The sequence below is a fragment of the Peromyscus californicus genome, unplaced genomic scaffold (genome assembly GCF_007827085.1).
Source record: "Peromyscus californicus insignis strain IS unplaced genomic scaffold, ASM782708v3 Scaffold_3__1_contigs__length_106647218, whole genome shotgun sequence".
In the NCBI taxonomy this organism is placed as follows: Eukaryota; Metazoa; Chordata; class Mammalia; order Rodentia; family Cricetidae; genus Peromyscus; species Peromyscus californicus.
In genome coordinates, this window is record NW_026294551.1 from 78,029,458 (window position 1) to 78,047,903 (window position 18,446).

At 41.7% G+C, this 18,446-nt stretch overlaps 1 protein-coding gene across 6 annotated transcripts in view; it reads right to left on the minus strand.

Moving 5' to 3' along the window:
* Ebf1 (EBF transcription factor 1) overlaps positions 1-18,446 on the minus strand; it is a 411,013-nt gene that overhangs the window by 24,481 nt on the left and 368,086 nt on the right. For all 6 annotated transcript variants that reach the window (XM_052758377.1, XM_052758378.1, XM_052758375.1 and 3 more), the window contains exon 11: positions 11,678-11,766. In XM_052758377.1, coding sequence (XP_052614337.1) covers positions 11,678-11,766 — 89 coding nt within the window. The remainder of the gene's footprint in view (positions 1-11,677; positions 11,767-18,446) is intronic.

Below are 18,446 nucleotides of genomic sequence, written 5' to 3' on the forward strand. Positions count from 1 at the left end.
TTTACAGCTCTGCACTCTAAAGACTTCAAAGTGTTTTATTATATAAGAAGACTCAGCTGGTGCTGGGGAGATGGCTCTGTCAGGAAAGGGCTTGCCTCACCAGCATGAAGACCTCAGTTCGATCCCCTGCTTCTATGTAAAGGTTTACTTGGGTGTGCCCGAATCTCCAGAGTTTGGAAAGCAGAAAATAGATCCTTAGGACTCTCTGGCCAACCAGCCTAGCTAATTGTGGAGTTCGGAGTTCAGCGAGGGACCATCTCAAACACCTCAGAAAGTGAAGAAGACACTTGACCTCAACCTCTGGTTTTCACATGCAACATGTGTATGTGTAACCACACACATATATCAACACACACACACACGATTTTTCTTCTCCATAAATAATGGCTCACCTGAACCTATGATTACCCTACAGAATATTCTGCTAAATAACTTGTTTATCATCTTTAAAAAAATTCAAATTCCAAAATCTGTATTCATTTCCATCATAAAACCATTAAGTTTTTTATCGTGTGTGTGTGTGTGTGTGTGTGTGTGTGTGAGAGAGAGAGAGAGAGAGAGAGAGAGAGAGGGAGAGGGAGAGGGAGAGGGAGAGGGAGAGGGAGAGGGAGAGGGAGAGGGAGGGAGAGAGAGGGAGAGAGAGAGAGAGAGAGAGAGAGAGAGAGAGAGAGAGAGAGAGAGAGAGAGAGAGAGAGAGAGAGAGAATGAGTATATGAACATTTCTATGGGTGCCTGTAGAGGCCTGAAGAGGGCATCAGATCCTCTGGAGTGGGAGTTATAGGTGGTTGTAAGCTACCTGATGTTGGTGCTGAGAATCAAACTTTGGCTCTCTGGAAGAGCAGCAAACATTCTTAACCACTGAACCATCTCGCCAGCTTCCAAAGTTGTAAGTATTTAAAAAAGAGTCTACTGCTATTACTACCAAGGTCCAAGGCACCCAAAGCATCCTAGTGTACAGGGGAGATTTGTGTTTCTATTCTGGCTTTTGGATGATTTTGTGTTCAGATTAGGAGACAGTTCTCCTACTTCCCAAATGTCTTCATATGTGTAGTAACGCAAGTGGGGCTGGAGATACACCAGAAAGCATGCTTCTGTTATAATCAGGGTGTAGGAGCCTTCTGAACCATGTGAGATTAAAATCTGTTAGAAGCTAACATGGCTGGATTCACGTAAGACATCCCAACTTACATGATTGACTTTTACAGTGGAGAGAAAAAGGCTGTTTTCAAGCAGCCGTTATTGCCTCAATGGAAAAAAAAAATCAATGAAAGTGAAATGAACAAGAGATTTTGTCTGAGCTGCAGTTAATACCACTGAAGAGCTATGGATATTAAAAGGTCAACAAATAAATTAGCCAGAGTGTTATGAAATGAATGATTTGGCTTATAATTTTATTGAGTGAAAATTGTTCCCTGCCTATTAGACCAGGTAATTTTTATCTGGTGCCACAATGACTGTTCCATAAGCAATAATACAGTTGTAAGAGCTGCTGGTTCGATCGTGTGACCTCTGAGAAGCTGGCCAGGACAGCCAACTTCCCGATGATGGATAACATAACGTAGCTTGGTGTCCAGGAGGTGCCAAGCGTCCCTTCCTGCAAGGGATCTCATAAAAGAAACATTACAAGTTGATTCATTTTACCAAAACGTTCGACTTTTCGGGTGCCAGCAGTTACGTGTAAATTGTGAAAACAGGCCTTTGCTGGGAAGAGTTACAACAATCGTTCTCCCTCCTCTTTTTTGGTCGCTGGGCTTTCTCTTCTAAATGGTGTCATGGTAATTGGTGAATGGGAGCCTGGGGTGTTTCCTGCCACACATACAGTGAAGAATGGTATCTGTGCCCTTGTGGATGTGACCTGCTCTGAGGTACAAAGTTGAACCCAGCAACCCCTGGATGCCTCTTCTCATTGCAATTCATTGTGCTGGTTTAAGACCAGCGCGCTGGGTTAGGTCCTGCCGAGTGGCCTTGGAAATCGACTTTCTGATCAGGATAAAAGGCTCTCCTGAAAGAGAAAACTCTGGACAGAGATGCCTTTTTCAGGGGTAGGTTGTAAAGTGAGCACACGAAACAAAAGCTGCCTAGAGTCAAAATTACCCTTGAAAATCTTTTAAGTCACCTTAAAGTCACCAAGGCTGAGGCTTTTAGAGAAACACACACACACAAAAAAAAAAAGCCAAATATTATTTCTGTCTCTCTTTGTCTTTGGGGCCTGGCTTCCCTTCCCTTAGGGCAAGATGAAATTAATATCTAGCTTGAGAATAAAAGGCCTTGGAGTGAGCAAATGAGATGCCTGTCATATGGGCATGTGAAATATATGTGTGTGTGTGTGTGTGTGTGTGTGTGTGTGTGTGTGTGTGTGTGTAAATGTATATATGTATATGTGTGTGCAAAATGCACGTGTGTTTACATTTATGTTAAACTTAAGTGGTGGATAAAAATACAGTTGACTTTGGCTTTGTAAATTTACTGAACAACGTTGGATAGTATATGTATATCTGGGTGAACCATATCTGTGAATTCTGTTTCCCAAGGTTTAAGGGATGGTCTTGAATACATCTGCAACTAAAATCCAGTACCTTGGGGGTAGGAATGTGGTTCAGTTTGTAGTTTCTTGTCTAGCATGCATAAAGCCCTGGGTTTGGGCCCCAAAACTGCATAAAACTGGTTGTAAAGGTATACATCTGCAATCCCAGAATTCAGAGGGATAGGCAGGAGGATCGGAAGTGAAAGACCATTCTTGGCTATATAGCAAATTGGAAGCCAGCCTGGGATAAATGTCATCCTGTCTCCATAAAAATAAAAATAAATAAATAAAATAAACAGGAAAAAATCCAGGGCCTTGAAAGGTGGAGAGATAGCTCTAAGATTAAGCATGGGTACTGCTCTTGCAAAAGACTGGATTTCAAATTCCATGTTGGGTGACTTACAATTGCCTCAATAACTCTAGCTCCAGGGGACCCAACACCTCTAGCCTTCATGGGCATCTGCATTTACTTGGACAGGGACAGGTTTGCACGTGCGCGCGCGCGCACACACACACACACACACACACACACACACACACACACACGTACATCTTTTATAAAACCCCAGTGCCTCTTGATTGATGGGGACTCAGGACTTGTTGCTTCAATGCTTAATTCAGTGCTGAAGATAGTGAGCAGGAATTCTGACCTTGACTGTGCACCTATGGGTTTGAGTCTTGAAGATGATCCCCTGGTGGCTGGAAGAAGAAAATGGCTTTGCCCCTTCCTCCTCCCATTCTTATGCAGGGTGGGTTAAACTAAATCTGTCTTCAGGAGCTCAGTGCTCAAAGAGCACTTGGGAGAGTTCCAGAGCTCAGCTGGTGGGTAGCTGTTCCTATGAGCCCTCACCACACAGACTGAGCAGCCGAAGAGAAGGAATTCTTGCCCTGGATTGCCTGTGTGGGCCTCTAATTGTTGCTACCACTTTCGCCTAGCTCAGCCATTTGTGAGCTAACTTTAGTCAGTGCCACCACATCTCTCCTCCACCCAATTGAGCTTGAGGGATTTTGAGACTGGTATGCAAAACCTCCTCTCTTTAGAATTCCATTCTCTTCATTCTTAGAGGCAGTGCTTAGGGACTTGGGCACTAGAACTGAAGTTCAATGGGCTGGGCTCAAGTCCACACTCTGCCACTCACTGTGAGTGCATGCCTTTGTTTCCTTATCTATTAAGCAGGGGCAATGCCAGTACCTGCCCCAGCAGGTCATACACACCGAGTGCTTACCAAGCACTAGCCAACAATATTGACAATCCCACTTCTTTTACTGAGCACACTAGCAGACTGTACACATTCTTATACTCAATGGTGTTATGACTGAGATGGAATCTGGTCTGTAAAACACTGAAGGCAATTATGAATGGACCAATGTTGAGTAGTATGGAAAGGTGGGAAGCCGCTGCTCCCAGGCTGCATACGTTGCAGTATGAAGCCTCTGCTTTCTGTATTGCATAAGTATCAGCAGCACATCGCTTTCCTCTGACTCTTGTTTGCTCATCCCTAAGAGGGACATATACCAGAAATAAGCAGAAAATTGTTGCAAAAGATAAAAATCATCTAAGCGAGTGAAAATTATCACTGTGTGAGGTTCATGTGACTTTTTTTAATTTTTTTTTATTTTTTTTTAATTTATTTTGCAATACAATTCAGTTCTCATGTGACTCTTTGATGAAACTACAAGTATGTTGTTTATTGCATGCATTTGCATATACATATCCACATGTGTATGGGTGTACACATGCCTGGGTATGTGTGTGAGCATTCCTATGGAGGCCAAAGGGTAATGTCCGGTGTCTTCCTTGACTGCTCCCCACTTTGCTTACTAAAGGATCCCTTGTTGAACTTGGAGCTTGCCAATTGGCTACTCTAGCTAGCCTGCTAGTCCTAGGAATCCCTTGTCTCTGCCCCCCTGAGACTGAGATTACAGGCCGGCCGTCTGCCTGGCTTATTTAAGTAAACTCAGAACTCAGACTTGTACAACAAGCTCTTTATCTACTGAGTCATCTTTGAAGCCCACTGCAGCCTCTCTCTCTAGATAAAGTAAGTGTGCAAATGCATACATCTATATATGACTTCAGCAGTGCCCAGATCTAGGCTCGATTCCCAAGATAGACATTTAAGTATTAAGGAGAGCCAAGTTCCTGAGCTAAGCACATTATCAAAATGGGGAGATGGAATTTGCCTCTAAGTTTTCTGGCAGATGCAGGGGAGGGAGGAGAAAGTGGATGCCATTCCCTGGTTTGTGCTTTTGACAAGAGAATGCAGAGACAAGATGTTTCCTGGAACCAGACTCAAGGGTGCTTTCCCCCCCCCCCTCTAAGAATTGGATAGACCATAAGCCTGGCATGGGTTTCGGTGCTTTGGTTTGCTCAAGGTCACTCATGTTTGCAGATGTAATGTTAATAAAGTTTCCTTAAATTAGGAAAGTAAGTAAACAGAGGGGATGGGAGAGGTGACAGAGACAGTAGAACACGAGGACACTGGGTTCTTTTACTGAACTCCTTAGTCATCCCCCTTTCCTGCTAGAAAGCAATGTGGTTATGCAAAGATTCCTTATTTATATTTTCACTGATGCAACTGTGGGTTTTGAATTACTGATAGTCTGTGCATAAAGACTAAAACAATAAAAGCACAATTAGAATACATTGTACGCAGCCAACTCAAGCTTTATTTTGCCCCAGCTCTGTATGTATGATAAATCACTAACCATGAACACTCTTTAGGGAGGGTGATTTTGGGTCTCATCTCTCCACTAAGCAAAAATGGTGCTTCTGACTGGAATGTGAATTTCAATTTTGCAAGTGTACAGTTGAACTGAATAATCTTTGGCACAATGCAGTGCACAACTGAGCCACTAAATGGCTGATTTACTAAATTATTATTAGATGAGCCCTTGCTGTTCCAAATGAAAGTGCAGTCACTGACTTCCTCCATGGTGAGTTCAAATTGTTCTGTGTTTAAATATTCAGCATGAGGCTAATGTGAACTGATGAAATGAGACGATAAACATTCACTTTCAATACAAAGAGAGCGGCAGAGAGGCAGCACATCATGAGGCCCTTGGAGGTGAAAATGATTTACACTTTAGGATGTAGCTGACGACTTCCATTACTTTAAGGTACTCTTAATTAGCCCAGCATTTGAAATGACTGATTCCTGTGTTCAAGTAGGAGCAGCTTTGTGGGGTCTGAGATTTCCTAATGGCAGTGAAGGAGCGGCTCCCATGAGGCTGTGCTGCTGCCTCAAGGGAGTCCAAACCTAGAGTGACACCAAGGTTGGCTGGCTCACCAGCACCAGCAGAGCCATGTGTCTCAGCAACTATAGTGACTGACAGTCGGTGTGTGCTTTAGATTCATCCAAAGGGTCTATGACCCATGTGCCCTGCGATCCGCCCCTCTGCACCACCCTATGCCGGTGACTAGCCACATTTCAGTCCATAGCCCCGTGGACACCCAGCCACAATCACAGCGGCTTCCTTACTGACACCTGCTGGAATCAACTACCACCTTCACGTCTTTGGACAAATGGAAGCCCTCCTGTCTCCTGTCCCTTTTGAGGCCAGTTGTAGGCAAGCACTTAAAATATTGTGATCACTTACAGTAGATTAGAATTTTTTATTGGCGCCATGTTGCCATAACAACACGAAGACAGCAGATGACTTAAGCTAGGCTTGCAAAGCACAAGGCTGCTCATCTGGCAGTTAAAATGAATACAGTTCATTTCACAAGTTTCCCATATGGACTCTTAGTGTATGGTAATGAGGAGACCATATGGTGAGAGAAAATGCTCTGAGAACAATTGGGATCCAATGGCTGAGTGAGAAGTTAGGAGAGACAGCCGCCGAGTGAGAGATCGTGGTGTGCTCTTGGGGGTTCGAGGTTTGGCTAGGGTTTGGGGGGATGACTGTTTCCCATAGGGGTTTTGAGTTTCTTAATCCATTCCTTAATATGTCGGCTGTGGGAAATGACAAACATCTTGCAGATTTTGCAATATCATCCATCACAGACTGTCAGCAGTGTTTGCAGATTTGACTTGCAAGATCCTTTAAATGTGTTGTTCTTAAAAGGCAACAGTACCAAGTTTTTAGACAAAGTGCAGGAGAATTTAAGCACTTCTGACAAGCTGAGACATTAGCAGTAATGATTTTAAAAACACTCGCATCTTTTGCCTGCATGTTTAGCTGTAAATAATGCTAGGATGTATAAAAGCTTTAAAGTAAAAATGTAATAAATACTTTTTATTATGTTTCATAAGGGATGAAAAATGCTCGCAGCCATGTCTATGGCTGTCTATCCATGCAAACGTATGGAGATGGATGACTCCTTTTCCCCTCACTACCAACCAGATCGAGAACCTGGGAAGACAACTAGAAAAGGACTGTACAGTCAATCCTGCACTATCCATGCTTCATAAAAGATGAATATAAATGCATTAGTTAGATACGGTGAGCTAAATTAGAAGGTCAGGCAGGGCTGGGAGGGCTGAAAAATCACACAACCAATGAGTGTAATTACTCTTTCTTAAGTCTATTAAGTGGTGTTGTTCTATCAAGGCTCTGGGGTATAGGCCACGAAGAACAAGATAAAGTAATGTGTATTTATGACTCCCACTGGATCAATTTGCCAGATATTTTCAGCTCCATAAAGCAAAATACACAAATGTGGCCTTTGTTGCTTTTCCCAAACTGCTTGATTTTTCTCTAAAAGGGAGTCTAGCTCTCATAAACAAACTGTGTTTGCTTGGTAGAGATTTCCAAACCAGCCCCTTTTGATAGAGGAAAGAGGAAAAGCTACTGAGAATCTGAGGGGCATGGGCAGAAGATATTGCTGAGGAAGAGGAGGCAGAAAGTAATTGCCTTCAGGCAGAAGTATTTGAGTGGCCAAATCTGAAGAACAGTGGAAATTTAGCATAGTAGACACAGGGAGCGTTTTGAACTCATGGACCTGAGTTCAAGTTTGAGCTTTCCCACTTTCTAGCTCTGATATCATAAGCAAGTCAGCAGACAGACCTCCCTGTGGGGGGACTCAGCCTAAACTCCTCGTCTGTGGAATGTGAGATGTGTGTCATGCAGAGATTAGTGTCTCCACTTAATGGAGTCTCCGCAGCTACCTGGAACTTCTCTTTGTATGCTTTGCCTCCTTAGTTCCTAGGAGCACTGAGAAACAGCTGCTTCACAGAGGAGGAACCTGAGGCTTCAGACACGAAGTCCTTGTGTGCACCAAGACCTTGGTCTGCTTTCCAAACTCCTTGTGTGCCTGGCTTGCGCACTGGCCCGCTTGGCCACTCTGCTCTGCAGCAGACGCCCTCAAGCAGCGCTAGACATGCAGTAGGCATGAAACAAACGCAATTCTGGCTCCCCAAAATTTTGCAGCCAGCGTGTGGAATGCTGGCTAGGCTCAAGGTCTGCTTGCAGGGCCTGTGGGCGGAAGTTCACAGGCTGCTTATGAAGACAAGAAGCAATCTACAAAGGAATGGAGACACTGCCTTTGCCTTCAAAGCTGAGAGCGCTCCTTGCTTAAAGTTTCTCCCTGGAACCACCAAAGCAATTAGCATCTCAGCTTCTGATTGGGGTCCAGGTTGACATCTTACCAAGGAGAAGTGAGAGGGATGAGGACTGTGGCCAAAGTCACCTTTCTCCTGCAGGACCCAGAGAAGAAAGTTCCTTAGTCAGTGAGACAGGATGGAATGCTATGCTTTAAAGACTTTAGCCTGCTAGTCTCTGTGCATATGACAGAAATGAAACTCCTAAACATGGCGGGTTAGTGTAATTATAGCATCTCTCAGAGATGAAATAATTTACAAAGGGTCTGCTTGCTCCTCTTTTCCTGTTTGGTAAATGGGGATGATAAAGAGAAAATGTCTGTTTTTCGAACTTCTTTCACAAGAGGGGATCCAGTAAAACAAAGCAAGTCCAAATTCTTTGAAAAAGTGCAAGCCTATATACAAAGGCATATTATTATGGAAAGCTGTCTGCATGGTCTTTGGAGCAAGTTTCATTTGACAGAATATGTGGGTGGTTGTATGAATCTAGCTTTGTCTATTCACAAACACATGGGTTTAATAAAGTGGAGTTTGTTTTTTAAGGTGTGTGGTCCACAGTTCACCGAAACACTCATGTTTGACAAACACTGACCATGAGTCTGAGGAGGCGGAGCCCCTTGCTACGGCCCTAACAATGGATAGTAGGGGTATAAATCTCTCTCAAGTCCACAGGAATACCTTGTGCTGGCTCCATCCGCCACTTCCTGACCCTGCCCTTGAACTCTTGCTCCACCTTACCATGCAGAGCCAAGAGGACAGCCACTCAGCTCTGAGTCACAGGGAGAGCTTCCTGGGGTGGGTTCCTTTGGCCACAGTCTTTGCACAGTTGGAGTGGTTGGAAGCAAGCAGCAGTGTTTCCTTAACACACATATCCATTGTGTCCTTGGTTGCTCCTCCCAAATGCAGGAAGAAAGGATTGAGTGGTTTACCCAAAGGCCCCCAGGGACAAAGTGTCATGTGCCTGGGCTAATTATCCAACATTTTAAAATCTAAGGTGCAATCGTAAAAATGTTTTTAAGTCTAAGTAAACAAAACTCACCCTATATTCTGATTTCTCTATCCTTATGAAAAAATAGAAAAACAAAAATAAAAATACTGCCTGGCTTCTTTAGACCTCAACTATTTAACCAGACTTGGTTCCTATTTAACTCCTTATATGATTCTATTATCCCCATTTTGTAGATGAAGAAACTGAGGCACAGGGGATAAAAGCATATATTCAATTGTTCAGAGGACGGGGCTTTTCTGTTCCTGCTTTTATTCAAATAACCAGGGTTACCTTCTGTCAGGTGCTAAGTAAGTGCCCAGAGTAACAACCTGGAAAGCATAAAATGTCACTATTCCCATTTGACAGATAGGGAAACTGAGCCAAGGAAAGGGAAGAAAGGCTTTTGACACAGGTCACCTGGCTAACAAGTGACAGAGTTTTACTTGGCCAGGTCTGAACTTCCAGGAGACCCCAGGGATGAAATGCTGACCTAAAATCTAGAGACGAGTAAAGTCACTGACTTAATGGGAATGGCAGAAAAAATTGTCATTGTTCCTGGGTCTCGGTTCTACCACACTAATGCTCTTTATGTGGGCACACGTCATGTCTGCCATTGTTTATAAGTTACCAGTGGGTACACATCATGTCTATCATTGTTTACACATCATGTCTACCATTGTTTATAAATTATCACTGGGCATACATCATGTCTACCATTGTTTATAAATTATCACTGGGCACACATCATGTCTACCATTGTTTATAAATTATCACTGGGCACACATCATATCTACAATTGTTTATATGTTACTAGTGGGCACACATCATGTCTACTATTGTTTATAAGTTATCCGTGGGCACACATCTGTCTACCATTGTTTATAAGTTATCACTGGGCACACATCATATCTATCATTGTTTATAAGTTACCAGTGGGCACACATCGTGTCTACCATTGTTTATAAGTTACCAGTGGGCACACATTATATCTATCATTGTTTATAAGTTATCATTGGGCATACATCATGTCTATCATTGTGTATAAGTTACCAGTGGGCACACATCATATCTATCATTGTTTATAAGTTATCAGAGTGTTGCACAGGAAATGAGCAAATGCTGTATTCCTGCTGGACAGAGGGACCTAAAATTCAGCCTTTCCACAGAACACCTATGCCCTAAAGACACAGCTGCCCATTGTTGCAATAGACTGTTTTACAGTTCACCAAGAACAAAACAGGATGGAGGAAACAAGGTAGGCCCCTTTTAAAGACAGAGATGTAAACACAATGACACATCATATTATTCCTTCCCCAGATAAAGTGCTTTTCAGAACTGTCTATCAGTATGAACAGCACTTCAATAGAAGTAGGCCTGTTCTGAGAAACTGGAAGCCGTGTTCTTCCCCTGAGGTCAAAGTAGAAGACAGGCATGACTGTCACAAACCATCCTCTCTTCAGTGGGTACCACACCCACTCACCCTGTTCCCCATATCCATGCATAGGCCTGGGACACAATAGCATGATAGATGGGACTTTCTCTGACAGGAGGATCTGCCTACAAGTACAGCCCCGTACAGGGGGAATTTGACCATGTACCTGTCCCTTGAAGAGGTCCTTGGCTAAGAAGGATGACGCCTTTGTTTTTTTAAATCCTTTCATGGGATGTACAGATCTAGACACCACACATCTGTAGACTGCAATGAGGAGAGGACCTCTCATCCAGTCATTTAAGGTGATGGTATTAAACCATGTCATAAATAAAACAGGGTTTTGCTGTCAATTAACCCTGATAGCTAGCTGGACTCTGTGCTCCGAACCTCTTTAATTGCTGTCTCTACTGAGGCCACACAGAACCTTCCTGGAAATTTTACTTGGTGAACCTCCTATTTTCAGACATGATCAATGATATCTGATTCTCCATCCCATGCAAACACCTGGTCTCTCACAGGAGGCAAACAGAAGTCACACCAAGGGTCAATCTCCAATTTCTGCATTGACAGCAACATATTATTGTTATCTTGATTTTTTTCATTTTATTTCTCACACCTTTGGGTTTGATTTTTCAAATAAGAAAGATGCCTTATCAAAAAAAGATGTCTTATTTGATCAATCTCAGTATCTAGGTCTATTTTCTTTCTAGCTCTTTTTACCAGATCTACCAATACATTTCCCTTTGAACTCTTTCTACCCTCACCAGAGGTAAGTACAGCTCGTTGAGAAGGTAAAATCTGGCACTTCTTTTCTTCTTGAGAATCAATATGACATATTGAGTGATTAGCCCAAACTCTAGAGCCGGCCTGGTAGATTTAAATCTCAGCAATGTATATGCTGTGCAACTTAGGACAATTGTCTGACCTCTCTCTGCTTCATTCTTTTCTTTCCTAAAATACAGGTGGAAACAGTACCGACATTAAAGGGTTATTAAAACTGCAAAGTGGCATGATATATACTGAAATAGGCACAGCATTGCCCAGTCCAAAGCGCTTGCTACTTTTATCATGGCACTCAATGCACCCACGAGTTGGTTATCTATGAACTATTTTTTGTCTTGACCAAAAGGGTATTTTGCCATTCTCAAGTCTAATTTTCTAGAAACCATGTTCCAAAGAGGGGGGATTCTGACCTTCGGCAAGCGCTCCGGGTCACCAGGATGCCGGGGAATGACCTTCTGTAACCTCTGGAAACCATAGTCGATGGTGGGCTCATTGAGCGCTGTAAGGAAGAAGTCACAGGATTTGAACTTTTTAGGAATTCAGCATTGTTTGCAGCACAGGTGGTATAGAAATAACTTTTAGCATTTAATTGATACTCTTTAGTCCTCCATGCAGGTTGTCTCCATGGTGGGCATTTCCACCATCTATTGTATTTACTATGGAAGGGACTGACTCTTGAAGAAACATTGGTAGCAAGTGGGTCTCAGAACACAGTTCCTCATGCCAAATCTTACATCATTAACATGATCCTAAATAAAAAGTAAAATGAAATTTGCTCCAAGGGTTTAGAATTCACCTCATTGCAGAAAGCTGGGTAAAAAGTCAAGGGCTTGTCTCAAGGTATCTATACATTTTAAATAGCAGGGGACCACATAGGTATCTGTTAAGTCTCCTATAGAGACTCAGTAAATCCCATATCTCAGACTTTCCATGCAGTGAAGATGGTCGTGGGCAGAGAGGAATGAGAGGCATGTCTATTAAACCCTTGAAAGAATCTGCAAAGAGATATGCATTGAGCATGCTCTTGATTCTCAACTTTCCCATCTTGAATGACAGACCCACTCAGAGCAGTGATATTATTTGAAAAAAAAAAAAAGACCAACCTCTGTGGAATACTAGCTTATGCAGCTGAGTCTCTAAGAATGATTAATAAAAGACTCAGAGAGCCAAGTGCAATAACAACATTTGGAGACAATGGACCTCACTGTGTCCCGTTGGACATACTCTCTTAAACTAGACCAAATAGAAACTAGAATCTATGCTATCATTTTCAGAATTCCTTCCTAGGATACAAACCATCTTGAGCCTATCTAGTCTGAGAAAGCAGGAAAGATGGCAAGACCCCCCTCTACAGGTAGTCCCAGTATCCTGAGCAATAAGTAGGCAGTAGGATTTTATTATTTTTTGTACAATTCCTTTTCTTTTCTTTCTTAGTTTAACTAAAGTATTTCACTGCATATTTTCTCCCTTACTGAATAAAAAGACAGTCTCTCTAGCTCTAACATTTTATCTATACATTAAAAAACAAGTTGCCACATGCTTTACTTAAAATGCATTTCCATTAACCTAAATTTTAAAAGTAAGATTCGTACTAACTTTAAAAAACTGTATTAAATTCAAATAGGTCTCAAGGCTAATGGAAGCAATTTGTATACCAACCCAAACTGACTGGCCCACTTTTCAAAATACAGGTATGATAATCTCTTGGTTTTAAAAGGACATTTAAATTGAAAGACTGTGAATTTAGAACATAATTATACCAATAGAACCCTTTAACTTGTCAACTTGTAAATCTAAAAGGCTATCAATCATTGCTAAAGAGGAAATAAACCTTAAAATTCCTTGATTGACAGTGCTTACTTTTTATGTAAGAAAAAAGGGGGGGTTGGGCTGAATAAAGTGGCCAGAAATCCATTTACAAAAGTACATTGTTTTACATAGGTTAGTAAAAAGCCAGTAACTATTTCTCCCGAAGACACATAAATCAGAGGAGGTACTTTTACTTCACTTGGATGTTTTAAGTCAGAATGAACTTCAAGTAACTTTATTTAAAAGATTTTTTTTTCCCTTCCCAAACTACAGTGCCTATTGAGGTCATTAATAGAGCTGCATTTTCATGTTGGATAATGTGATCATTTTTGCAGATATGAGATTTAGGCAACTCTCCCCTCCACCACACCTCCACACAGAAAACTTCCAATCTGTCTCTTGTGAAAATTACACCCAGGTATAGTGAGTCTCTCTGTTCTAGTAATATGAGTTAAGGCACAACATTTATTATTCCTTCTATTTTATGAATTCTTTCTAAGCCCTCAAGAAGAATTCTTTCTTCAGATTGACTTGCAGAGAAAATGCCATGGAGCTCTTTATGCATAGTAGGTGTTACTCATAGAGTCTGTGGTATTTAATCAATAAATGCATCAGAGAGTCAGGCTTAAACACTGGGAGTTAAGTTATATATCATATCTACCCCCACCCATAAGACTAATTGCCAGCAAAACTTTTAACCACAAAAAGTAGCTTTAGACAAGAGTATCACGTCAGTGCCTGAAAACAGAATTTGGCATCCTACAAGTTTTACATTTCCAGTCTAAGCCACCAATAACACAAGAGGTGTGAAGTCACCCATTTCATCATTTGCATAATGAGTTCCCAGTGTGTCTAGAAATCTATGCTGCCCATTGAAAAGCTTTTCTGCTGGGGTGGGGAGGATGTGATCTTTAGGCTATAAGGCCAACTCACTGCAGAATGACTGACACTTAATATCAGCAATTAAAAGAATCAATTCAAATATCATATGGAACTAATAGCAAGAGAGCTGAGAAGAAGTCATTCTGTTGCCATGAAGACTAATTGAATTAGACATATTAAACTCATTACTCAGACAAAAATAAGCATCTACGCTATGGACACACACCATGACAGAGGAGATATTTCAAATAGAAGCCATGGTGAAGGCCTCTTATTTATTTTTCGTACCTTCAGGATTTGTTCCTTGCTAGCATTTTCAAGTATGTTGACTTACACTCAGTATTTCAGTATTGAATATTTCAATGGAATGGTCCAACACTAGAGACACTGTTAATATTAAGGCTGTGCAAGGCAAAGCTTGCTATCCCAAACTCAAAGGAGCCTGTTGACTTCTCTGAGTAGGGAAAAAAATCATGTGTGAGAGGGATCATCTAATAAGGATTGATGGTTTTGTTAGTTCTTAAAACATACACAACTCTTCCCACACAAAAGAGATTAAATATCTGGGAAGAGAAGATGGAACTGAATTCAATGGAGAGAAGCAGAAAAGTGGCAGAGTAGTATATAGAACTGAATAGAATCCCAGGCTCAGAATCAATGCAATATGACAAACACTAATTTACTGACATTTCTAGTGTTAGCTTATAAAGACCATAGGGCTATGTGTGTAATATGGTGACTTTTCAAGATTCATGTTTTTTTATGTGTGAGTGCCTGCATGTAGGTATGTGTGTTTAGTTCCAAAGGAGTCCAGAAGACAGCATTGGATCTCCTGGTACTTTAGTTATAGGTGTTTGTGAGGCACCATGTGGGTGCTGGGAACCAAATCTGGCTCCTCTGTAAGAGCATCAAGTGCTCTTAGCCACTGAGCAGTGTCTCCAACCACTAATGTGATTTTTTAATGAATGAATGAATCAATCTATCTACCTACCTATGTGCATAATAAACAACAGTGTCTGTACATAGACTGATTAATATTAGTTATTTCTAAAACTTATGGCTCCTATGATGCTTTTCTTCCCCTTCTTTGTGACTGGCACATTTTCTGTTTTCAATCCCCCCAACCCCCCACGCAATAAGCATATATTACTTTTATAATCAGAGAAAAAAGTTAAAAGCAAGAGATTGTTGCTGAGATGGAATCTGACCTGCTTGTATAAAGTAATGACATAAGAAACTGTGCCTTAAAAGGGGTCTGTGTACCCTTTAATAACCTTGCATAGGTTATTACAAACCATAAGAAAAATAAGTAGTGTACTTTTGCCCAGTTGTATAAATATGTGACTATACATAAACTCTCAGAAAATCAACAGAGAGGGTAATGGGGGAGAATCATAAAGAAGGTATATTTATTTCATCAGCAGGGGTAGTGGTACCTTAGGGACATGCATCTACCCTGCAAGAATGTAATATAAAGTTAATTCTTCAACAAAGTGACCTCATTGTACTCAAGCGCAGGGCTCAGGGGCAGCAGCAGCAGAAATAGGACTAATCAATTTTTTTCCCCCTCAAACTTGGGACAATTCCGAGAATCTCGTAGAGGAAGAAAATAACAAAGCAGCTTAATTGAGCGTAATTAACCACCTAAAGAGGCAGGAGCAGCGTAAGTTGAAAGAAGGGAAACGGATGAGGCTGTGATCGGCAGGAGGCATGGGCTGACAAAAGCCACTCCTCATTCTCACTCTGAAAAGGATTCCAGATGATTTCACCCCCAAATCAGGTAAGGCTGATAACACAGAAGGCTCACAGGCTTAGGGGAAAAGTTCTTTGTCCCCAAAAGAAATGGCTCAATCTTAAACCCTCTGAATAAAATGGGACCAATGTATGCATTTTTTTCTTTTTTCTTTTTTTCTTTTTTTTTAGACAAGGTTTCTCTGCATAGCTTTGGTTGTGCTGGAACTAGCTCAGTAGACCAGGTTGGCCTTGAACTCAGAAATTCACTGGCTTCTGCCTTCCGAGTGCTAGGACTAAAGGTGTGTGCCACCCCTGCCTGGCTTAGTGTATGCACTTTTTAAAATGCTAAAAGATAGAGGTTTCAGTCATCATTTATTTGTAGTGATGACCACACCCATATGTAGGATTAGCTGTTTTGTGTCACAACAGCTTAAGCTTTTAAAAATAAACTTCGTACAAAAAGGGTTAAAAGGACAGATGAAAACTCGTCGACTGTAGAGTGAGCCAAGCTTGATCTTTCTTATTTAAGCGTCCCCTCTTAGTCCAAAGTCCACTGCCGTGTCTGCCTCATAGTAACCACTTTGAACAACTTCTCATGAAGGGTGACATAGAGGGGACTAGTGGAGAACCATTATTGAATTGAGGCGTCTTCCACTGACCCCTTCTAACTTATTTTTGAGGAGTCATGCATTTCTGGGCTACAGGTATCATTATGGAGCTGTGTGCAGCATGTTAAGGAAAGTCCGTAACTTTCTTGCAAACACTACAAAGCAAGGTCAAGTGCTCTAATCAGGCTGCCCAGGTGTCAGGGGATCCTTGCATCCACAGCTGTGATATGGCACTGGGAATGGACACTGGAAGGAGAGCACACTCTATAGCCAAGGTTCTCATGTCATCTGCAGCAAAGCTATTTCTTTTGAAAAAGAAAAAAAAAAACCCAGTTAATTAAATAGTTAAAAATATCAAGCCATTTCATCTAGCTGTGTCGGGGCCACTTACAAATAGCTCTAGATTCCTTCCCGGACTCATCAGCTCAAACTCCTCTAAAGGGAGCTGGTAACTTTCCCTTCCCAACTTCTTTATGAGGCCTTTCTCCTAGTGAGCATCACCGCAGGTGCCGACCCCCACAGCCAAGCTCCCATTATACAAACATATTGCTGCAGTGTCCAGAGGCTTCCGCCGCATGAAACGCCATGGGCAAAGAAAATGTAGGCATCACAACCAGATTTTATACAATAATTCTAATCAGAAAATGAGCAAATTCTGATGAAAACGTCTAGTAATGAGTCAAATGTATTTGGGTATTTGCAGTCTTTTTATTTTTTTTATTTTATTTTTTAAGGTAATCCACTTCACAAATAAATCAAGTCAAGAATTCTCTTCCAGAATATTCACAGGTTAAAGTTTTAAAGGGTATTGATTTTTCTCTTTACTCTTTTTGGGTTCCTTTTTAAAGAAATGACTCTTTCTCTGTCATCTTTTAGCCTCTGGAGCATTAGTCCCTGGAGACAGTGGAGCTGGAGCTGGAGAACTGTGTCCCCAAACACACAGAGAAGGTGCTGGGTGCCACTCAGACCAAAGCTCACAGAGTGAGTGGCTTTTATAGCTCAGCAGCTCACAAAGGTGCTTTAATATATTTCTGGGGTTTTAATTTCCTTTTTTTAATGGCTGTGTGACATGATGTCATTTTGACTGGAAATAAAGAGACATGCAGATATGAGAAAGGTAATATTTATATTCTATGGCCATTTAATGTCCAAACAAATATGTAGACTCCACGCCAAGTAATAAATAAAAGCTCATAGCAGAGGCAATGATAAAACTAGCGCCCGGGTTTCCCAGCTTCCCTAGTGACTACTCTATATTTGAACTAAAGGAGTAAAACAGCCGAGCATTTCCCTTCCAGGCAGATCCATTCTGGCAGGAGAGTTATTACCTATATGTTAGGCAGAGCCTTTTTGTTCCATAATAGCCCTATTTTTCCCTCAGTCACTAAATTAACAACCAGAGGTAAACAATAAAACAGCAAGTTATCTTCACAAAGCTATCTTTAAGAGTGACTCTAAAATATACTAATGGGAAAAAAAAATCAACCAGAAACCCCAAACAAGAGCCACAAACAGTGTAAATGAAGAAACTGGTTGCATTTCCAGCTCTCTGAGTGTTTCATTACCTGCCTAGATGTTGGGGGAATAAGTACCATGTCAGGTCAGTTCATCCATGGACTAGATACACCCACCCCCCCCCCCCCGAGATGCCTGAAAGCAAACCTCTTGCAAGTTAGCCCCTCTTTTTAGTAAGAAAGGCTTTTTCACAGCCTGATGGCCCTGCCCTGGCATCCAGCAAGGCTCAGAGGAGCTTCCAAGGCCGGCTCACTGGACCATGGAAGGCTTCGATTTCAACCAGAAAGGTGTCGAGATGGAATCAATACAGGAAGAATTAATCAATGGGGGGGGGGGGGGGGGGTGAGCGGAAGTGTGCAAAGGAAATCCTCCAAACTACCTTTGAACATACTCTGATTTATTTGTAGTATTTGAACCTCTTTTGTAATAACAACTTGGAGATGTAAAAATCAAGCAACAGAACTGAGTAATCGGGTGTGGGGTGACTGGTGTGGGCCAGCCATTTTTATATGGAGTGGAACCAAGAGGACCGTCACATGATGCAAACACAGAGGAAACAGAGCCAGAAACCCAAGAAACTGGGAGAGCTGAAGATGACAAACCCCTAAGAGCCTGAGATGCAAAGCGTTTG